Below are 9,126 nucleotides of genomic sequence, written 5' to 3'. Positions count from 1 at the left end.
TTAATAATAAAAGACATAAATTTTGATAATAATCTATTATTGCTCTTTTAATAATATAATATGAGAAAATCTAGAGGTAAGTACTTTTATTAAAATAAAACCAACACTTAACCAATAAAAGAAAAGTGAGTAATCTTACACTATTAAATATAATCCTACATCATTAAAAATACTAATAATAACTAATTGATGGTTACAAATCACAAAATCGGCTGACCCCTAATACTTCTCAAAAGCCTTAACTAATGTCCTAAGAATATATCTATGTATCTATGTATATATAACTATAAACACACACGCTAACGAACTATAGTTCAAATGACATAATTTTTCCATTCTTACTTAAAAATCCCGGATTCAAGTCTCAACAAAAAAAAAACACGCACACATACACGCCCCAAGTCCAACTAGTTAACTTGTACCACCTTGCTTGATTACTACTCTTCTTAAACATGAGTATAAGACTGTTATGTGTACAAATTACAACACATTTAGAAAAAGCCCCTTTAATTAGCTTTGCTTTTGGTGCTTAAAATGCCTTTATTTTAAACTCGTTTTCTAATTTCTGGGTCTATACCCTTTGCTTGGTATTTATATGTTTTTTTTTTTTTTCATATATTATATCAACTAATAAAAAATTGTTATATAGTTTATCTATCAACCAACATAATAACATATTGCATACTATACTAAATTAATTTCATTTAATTTTTCCATTTTCGAGTTAATTATGTTCGGCGACCTGGCTAGTTTTTTAAATTTAACTTTTTTTTTTCTTTCTAATTTTTGGATTTTAGCCTTTAATTGAAATCCCCACTATGATCCATCTCGAAGCATAGCTCTACTTATTCAACAGTCAAAACCTTTGAAACTAAGTTACCACAAAGCAAAACATATATGCATCTTTACTCTAAACTCTAAAGTGCGTAAAATAAGTAATGACTACAAATATAAACATAATCTATAGACTATTACTTCAAACTTGATCTTTTTTTCCTTCTAATGTGTATAATAATAATAATATATAAAATATATGTATGATTTAATTTATTTTCAATATATATTTGTATTTCAACATCTATTTTATATTGGTAGTTGGTCTTAGTGACTAATTTTAGTGTTGTTCCGTTCTGGCTGAGCCGAAGTATACGACTCCTTTGGTGACTGCTCGATTCTGGGCAGAACTATACGTCGTCCAAGGAGCAGCGTCTTAAATAAACTTCGGTTATGCGAAACATGGCTGCAGGAGCACCTGCAAAAAGTACTCTGACGTTCAAGTCAGTGAAAAATATATAACAGTATAATGAAAAGGATATGAGAACGATTTTGTGATCTGTCTTCTCGTGAGCTATTTGGTTTGATTTTATAGATGAGTGAGGTGTTATCTTTTGTTTGTTTGTTCCGATATTATTGGTTTAGATAATGAATTCTGTTGTTGTTGGTAACGGCTAAGAGATGGTGTTTAACTTGTGCGTAATTGTGGTCAAGTTGTGGTTTCAGTTCTGCTTATTTCCAGATTATATGGTCGGTTTTGATATTGATCTTGTTTCCGAGTATTATGGGGTACACGTCAAGTGTGTACGTAGCATAATCGATAATAATAATATATAAAATATTGCCTATTGACTTATTTCATTTACGAAGGTCGTTGATCAGTAACAACTAACAAATCCAGTTACAATTAATGCATGACTGCACGTATGTAGTTGTAGTTGCATGATGTAAACTGTACAGAGATCCATCTCACACAGCCATGCCCATAATTAATTGTGTACAAGGCACATGCCATATGGTATTAGTCAATAATCACATCATCATGGTATATATATACTTTCTCATAATAATAAAAATTAATTTTTACACTATAATTCGATAACTAATGAACGATTTTTTCTATCATAATTATATTATTCTTAACTCGGTAAATAAATATTTGTAAAACAGTAATATACTCACAAAAAACTTTTAGAAAACACAGAAGTTGTATTTTTTTCTTGCCGACTTAAACCTTGGAGTGCTTTTCGTAGAAACTTGTAATTTATGTTCTTTATATATACATTGGGAGTGGATCATCTCCAGTGAAAAAAAAATTGGATGGTGTCAATTGTGATCTCTCACTCTTCAATGTTCTCTCTCATATTTAATTTTGACCCCACTTATAAAGTTAATGGTAAAAAATCACACTGCATTTTTTCAAATGTTAAAAAAACTGGAGAGGATATCGATGTGCAGAAATTATTGGATCACAAAAAAAGGTTTAGCGTTTCTCGTAGTTAGGGAGGGAATTGAAATTTGAAAAAGGGAACCCAAAATCCCAAGTAGAGATCACATGAGAGCACGTTGCTTAATACAAACTATAATCATGGCTTGTGAATGAAGCATAATAACTCACAAATGCACCTTGGTGCATGTGAACAGCTCCATGCCTCACTCCTCAGCCACACGCTGCCCGTAATCCTTGGAATAATATTCTACACCTTCAAACTTGAGTTGATAGATTAGAGAGCACAAGGTGAACTAATAAATAATCCAATTGGAATCTCGTTTTATTATTCTAAACTCTCTTCTCTCTTCCATTCTTTGGAAGTTGTCGGTTATGCCAACAGGACAATGTGTGTATACTATATAAGGTAAACGTTGTTGGAAGTACTAGACACACAACAAGCTATTAAGGTTACTCTTAGTTGCATAACCCAAAATGAGGAGAATGAAGTGCATGGCTTTGCCCTTAGTAGCACTTGCATTGTTGAGTTTGTTTCTCATAGCAGATGCAGCTGGTGCACCTCCAAAGCCCAGGTTGCAGTGGCATCACTACAGGAACTCGTGTCGTTATGCCGAGGTGTACGTCCGCCACCAAGTCGAGGAGTTTTGGAAGAACGATAAAAGCATTACTCCGAAGCTTGCTCGCTTGGTTTATTCGGATTGTTTCGTCCATGTATGTCCTATTTCCTTCTCTCTCTATTCAAATCATCTTTGTTGTTCTAAACTTATCAAGTCACATTGTTGTTGACTAGGGTTGTGATGCGTCGATATTGCTTGACGAAGGAGCCAATCCGGAGAAGAAGGCGCTACAGAACCAGGGTCTTGGAGGTTTCATATTGATTGACAAGATCAAAACAGTGCTGGAATCGCGATGCCCCGGAGTTGTCTCTTGTGCTGATATACTCCAACTTGCTGCTAGGGATGCTCTGAAACTGGTAACTCTTTTCAACACCCACTTTGTATATTGGAATGGATGAAAAACTAACACAATAGGGGGGCATAAAAGTAATCAACTTGAGGGTTGATGTGAACAGGCAGGTGCACCAGGTTATCCAGTTTTCACAGGAAGAAGGGATGGCATGAAATCAGATGCTGCATCAGTAGACCTACCATCACCATCCATCACATGGCAACAAGCTCTATCATACTTCGAATCAAAGGGCTTGGATGTACTAGACATGACCACACTCCTAGGTAAGACAAGCTCACAATACACAACAAAAATAACATCCTGATAATTGTGTTCTTATTATGAATGTGTGTGTTGTTTTGTTATCAACACAGGTGCACACTCAATGGGAAAAACACATTGTAGATATGTTGTTGATAGGCTGTACAACTACAATGGTAGTGGAAAGCCAGACCCAAGCATGAATGCTACTCTTCTTAACACCTTGAGAAATCTATGTCCACCTAGAAAGAAGGGAGAACATGACCCATCGGTGTATCTAGACCCAGAATCTGGACCCCATTACAGCTTCTCAGAATCATACTACAAGAGGATCTTAAGGCATGAAGCTGTCCTGGAAATTGATCAACAATTACTGTATGGTAATGACACTGTACAGATCACTGAGGAATTTGCTGCTGGAATTGAAGATTTTCGGAGAGCTTTTGCCGAATCAATGTACAAGATGGGGAACATCGATGTTTTAACAGGAAACGAAGGAGAGATACGCCAAAATTGTCGATATACAAACAAGGCCAAAAGCAAATGAGTGCAAAGTGATATATTCTGCTGTTGATCAAGGCATGCCCAGTTCTGAATTTAAACATAATTGTTGTGTTCTCAAGGTAAAGAATAAAACATGAATAAGTAAATGAATTCCAACAGTTCAAGAGAAGTCACTTGAGAAAAAAACAGCTCTCTGTAGCATGTATGAATAATTTCTTCTGCCAATATAACCATTCCAGTTGTTATCATTAACAAGAATGATCTCATCCTTACAAAACCCCTCCCCCCTTTCCTCTCTCTCTCTCTTTACATCTATGGTATGCTTGTGTGCTTTTTCTAAACTTGTTACACCCCCTATATCTATGGCAATAACAGAAACATGTATGATTTTTTTTTTTTTTTCAAATTTAAGAGCTCAACCAAAAGGTTAAAGAAAGAAAATTTGTTCGCATAACATATGCAAGTATTCAACACTGCAAATTGATCAGACCCGGGTGCAACCAGAGTGATGAAAAATCCCCTCCTTCAATCTTCACACTGGCTACATGAAGAGGAAAGAGAAAGAATATAACATAAGCAATGGAAAGAAATATTTAATATGATATTCCTAACAGGAAAACAATCATATTCCTCACATAACATACTTCTCACTAAAGAAAAAGGGGGGTTATTCAGGGATTTTTTTTAAATTAAAGAAAAAATGAGGTGGGAGGATATGTTGTTTCGAATCTATTTAATATTTGTAAACAAAATCTCTAATAAATTGCAAAGCTCGCAGATTCTGCCCTCCAAAAACATTAAATTGGTTTCAAAATCTCATCAGCACTACTGATGAAGTTAGTGAATCGTCCAATTTGGATATTCTCTGGTGCTCTTGGTGACTGGATATTGTTTAACTCAGCAACTTAATGTGCGTAATTCTGAGAAAAATCAGTGTTTTTCTGATACGATAGAAAACTGTACAAATTCCTTATTGGAGTAGATAAACTAATTTCCTAGAATCCCTTATGCAAACAAAATATAAGGCAGAACAAAGTGAAATTACCTTGTAAAAAAGAGTAGATTATAAAGGTACAACAGCTGGATCAGCCTCCAAAAGCAAAAGCACTTTACACTAAAACGTTTCCCATCCAAAGTGGATAAGTAATGCCTAACAAAAACATTATACTCCGATTTGAAAAAGCAGAGTCATTAAAATGATGCTCTGCGATTCAGTGCTTTCGCTGCAAGGATGTATTTTGAAATGATATTACCCTAGTCCTCTTTCTCTGGAACATACTTCCTTTTCCTGATAACCTGCCAAAGGATGAGACTTTAATATCAGCATCAAGGAATGATAAACTCATAAGAGTTGTGTATTTGGTGAAAGCATCACTCAAAACCCACTGCACAGAACTATAACAGAAGAAAGATGATTTGAATTTAAATTTCCCCTTGCATATGAAACATCATAAGGAAACAAGAATTAGATCTTTTAAGCATGTTATACATCTGCTTCATTAGAATGAAATAAAGATGAAAAACACATTGCTGCCGTACTAAAACAAATTGTTTGATAAATAAAAATACTTTTAAAAAAAAAAAAAAAAGCATATCAAACATTCACCAAACCAAAAAATAATGAAAAGTTTGCAAATATTAGGACTCTCACCTTGTTTAAATATTTCTTTCGGAGCTTAATTGCTGTGGTTATGCATCTTTTTACATTGATCTTCAACATGTTGTCATTGAATATCTGTAAATGGAACATAAAATTAGAAAGACAACATAATTCACACGAAGCAAACAGAATAAGGTAACCAAACATAGACATTATTAACATAGAAAGCAAAAATAATGCAACAGCATTTTAGTTATTCCACTAAAATACTAATATGATGTTCATAACAGCAAAACAATTAAGAAAAAAAAAAAAAAAAAATGTTTCTCGAATGATCTTCTGGCGGTTTAAAACAAGAATTGCTGCAACGCAGAATATGGACAACTCATCATTTCCTCTCCTTTTTGAGGAAATAGTGCCCATTTGAACTCCATGACGACTTGGCCAAATAGACCTCGCCAAACCACAAAAGGCATAAGATGATAGTGACTTTAATTTGACATCAGATACAGAGTGATCAGTATTCACATGATTGGACTGCAGGCTGGCATTTTTGCTATGATTTTGATTGTGCTTAGATTGAGAACCACTCTTCACGCTACCATCACCAGGATCTGCACTTTCTTCTCTCGTATCGTGAATTGAGTCTCTGGGTAGATGTACATCCAATGCTTTCAGACATTTCTCTTTTAAATCATATGACAAGGATTCCTCAAAGTCAGCTGCCCACATCATCTGTCATTATGCCAGAGCACTGAGACTATGTTTTGACAAACTATACCAATAATGTATCAAAAGGATTTATTATAGCAAATAATCTAAAACTAGGATCATATTTCACTTATTTCCAACATCACAAACCGTATCTCCCCACGCAGAGGTGGACAAAGAAGAAAAGTGTTACTCAAAGATTAAACTTTAAGGCTTACATTTTAATTGATTTGTAAGAACTTGAAAACAAATAATGGGATTCTCAGGTGGAGAGAACTGGAAGCATAAAGCACCAACCTCCCACATTGAAAGAGACTCGGTAAAGGACAACTCCCTCCGGAAAAGAACTAGCAACATACGGAACGCAAAATGAAGGCTTTCAGCACCAATTTTTGCCAGGTGCGCAAACATTTCCTTGTCTGTCATTTCAAGGATATGCCATATTGCACGTAACTGCTTCATCACCCTAGTTGGCCCTTCCATTTGAAAATTTTCTCTCTGGATTTATGTGAAAGGAAGCAAGTTAGCCACTGAAAATAAAACGATGGTAACTTTGTTGAATCTAAGCTAAATTTGATAATACCATTCTCCTTAAAAGCATCTCAAAACACCAAAATGCATCTGCATTATCCTCAAAGATAACGACAAAAGGCGACAGCAAATCACTCATACCTGAAATCCAGTGTCAGTGAAAAGAATGTAAGTTTTGGTTTCCAAGGTCAGTGTAACTTAGAGAAAATAGATTCATAATCATGAAAAAATTCCCAGGAAAAAAACACAACCTTGACAATACCCTGTTGCAGGATCAACCCAGGCATAAACAGCAAGAATATCAGACATCCTAGCTAAATTTCTCCTGTCCTCATAAAATTCAAGGTGGCTATCTGTCCTCACAACATCAACAACTGGAAAGGAACAATCTCATTAACTAGAAAGAAGAGCAGTTTTAACATATGATGTCATCAAGAAGAAAACCAATGTCATCTCAAACTAAAGGGAAGACAGGGGAGCCACAACATAAAAGATAGATACCTATCCTGTGCAAGGTCCAAAGCCACTCTGATACCTTGTCTTCATTGGCAGACCATCCCTGAGCAATTGAGGTGTTTATAATTGCTGGCTGTGGTACATCTGATATTTTTAGTTGATTAATCATCCCCGATTCATAAACTGGATTGGAGGACAGAAATTCTGGTTCATCATCTTCAAGTGAAGCAATCTCAATTTCAGAGTCCACAGCGTGCAAGGTAGAAAGTGGTTGTTGACCATTTGATTCAATAACTAAGTCTTCATTGTTGCTTATTTGAAAACTATGCATTCTGCCACCTTCAAAACTTAATTTATGTTGTGCAGAAAATTTGTCTCCATGCTCAATGCCTGACCATTCATCTTTACCACTCTTTTCAAACAGATTAGTGACAGGTAACGGAGGAAAATCAAAACAACTGTCAATCTCATAATGTGATGCATCCGATTCTCTTCCAAAATTTGGGGAACTGCAGTTCTGTTGAACAGAAGAATTATATGTTGCAGTATCTGTGCTTGTTCTCAAACCAACTAGTTCAACACAATTATTGGAGCTCTCCCGTTGGCTTGCATTTGCTGCCTCTGTACAAGTAATGCTCCCATCACTATGTTTTCCTACTTCAATATTATTATTGTTAGAAGTCAATCTTCCTATTTTAGCTTGTGGTTGCCGATCATCTCTAGAAGAAGTCCTCATATCCATAACTTTGGATCCGACAACATATGCCAAAGAACCAGTTCCAACACTTGAATGCATCGCTTGGCATTGTTTAATCAAGTCCCTATAATGTTCCCTGTAAGGAAAGACCATCAGAAATGTCCATAGTAATAATATTAATAATTATATATTCAAAAACTCAGAAAGATGCAACACTGAATGAAACAAGATCAATTTAACATCCAGCAACTGATGAAGAAAATGAGGAGAGTGGATGGACCCTAACCTCCTAGCTGCTCTCAAACTTCTCCGATACTCGGTAGTGCTGCTCAGTGCATAACAACCAAGTAAAAACTCCCAGACTTCAGGTCGTATCGATGGATCTACACCCTAATGTAAATAAGGGATTAAGCAAATGAAACACATTACAAAGATCAGTATATGATTATGATGTCGAAATACAAGAAAAAGAAGAAAAAGAGGGCAAGGGGAGCGAGCCATGAATAGGTAACAGACATACCCCAAGCACAATCAGCTTTAATGCCTTCTGGAATCCAAACAGTTTCCCTTCACTATCAAACATACCTTGCCATTTGTCTGGCTTAAGAACTCTGTGTGCCTGCTTCATATCAAACAATAGACCTTATAACAAGAACAAGACTTCCTTTTTTCTAAAGTAAACAACATTATCCCCTGAATGCTGAGCAGTTCAAATGAGAAACCAAGAGGAATCTCCACTAATACATGTTTAGTTTACATAATAATAATGCTGAAAGTAGCTAATAGTGCGATCATATAGAGAGATAATCTAAAGTGGTTCTAAAATCTCAATATGCATTTCACTGAATCCACAACACAATAGTTCACAGTTGAATTGAAAAACATGCAGGATTCTTCAACAATTATAACAATGGAAATCAACATAAACAGCATAAATTGAAAGAACAAACCTTTACAGGGGAGTGAGATAGGCATGGATCCCCAATGTCCCGAACGATGGAACTCACTTTCCTCAAATTCACACTGCCAGCTCTTCCGCCGCAACTCCATTGCCTCTCTTCTCCACACATCACACTCTTCTCCCTCTCTTCCCTCTTACCCTCCTCCCCAAGCTCCACCACCATCACCGCGCTCAACTACTAACTAAGATAAAAATAAAATAAAAATTTAAAAAGACAAAAACTTAATGCACAT

The 9,126-nt window shown here is 35.6% G+C and overlaps 2 protein-coding genes across 4 annotated transcripts; one reads left to right on the top strand and one right to left on the bottom strand.

The window, feature by feature from the left end:
- On the top strand, positions 2,641-4,297 carry LOC107613420 (probable peroxidase 26). The gene is made up of 4 exons (XM_016315399.2): positions 2,641-2,935; positions 3,015-3,197; positions 3,297-3,456; positions 3,547-4,297. Exons 1-4 carry the CDS (start codon positions 2,699-2,701, stop codon positions 3,978-3,980), a joined length of 1,014 nt encoding a protein of 337 aa, XP_016170885.1. The 5' UTR covers positions 2,641-2,698; the 3' UTR covers positions 3,981-4,297.
- On the bottom strand, positions 4,275-9,120 carry LOC107613421 (small G protein signaling modulator 1). 3 transcript variants are annotated; one of them, XM_021108526.1, is made up of 11 exons: positions 8,883-9,087; positions 8,453-8,551; positions 8,219-8,322; positions 7,281-8,068; positions 7,031-7,153; positions 6,832-6,920; positions 6,546-6,746; positions 5,819-6,272; positions 5,589-5,677; positions 4,983-5,233; positions 4,275-4,478 (listed from the first exon to the last, which is right to left on the bottom strand). In XM_021108526.1, the coding sequence occupies exons 1-10, from the start codon at positions 9,054-9,056 to the stop codon at positions 5,192-5,194; spliced, it is 2,163 nt and encodes a 720-aa protein (XP_020964185.1). In that variant the 5' UTR covers positions 9,057-9,087; the 3' UTR covers positions 4,275-4,478; positions 4,983-5,191. The 3 variants fall into 3 exon arrangements, with proteins under 3 accessions (XP_020964185.1, XP_020964186.1, XP_020964187.1); XM_021108527.1 differs by having other exon boundaries at positions 4,301-4,474; XM_021108528.1 differs by lacking the exons at positions 4,275-4,478; positions 4,983-5,233; positions 5,589-5,677 and having other exon boundaries at positions 6,103-6,272; positions 6,467-6,746; positions 8,883-9,120.

Source organism: Arachis ipaensis, chromosome B08 (assembly GCF_000816755.2).
Source record: "Arachis ipaensis cultivar K30076 chromosome B08, Araip1.1, whole genome shotgun sequence".
In the NCBI taxonomy this organism is placed as follows: domain Eukaryota; kingdom Viridiplantae; phylum Streptophyta; class Magnoliopsida; order Fabales; family Fabaceae; genus Arachis; species Arachis ipaensis.
This window is presented reverse-complemented; position numbering and strand designations above follow the sequence as displayed.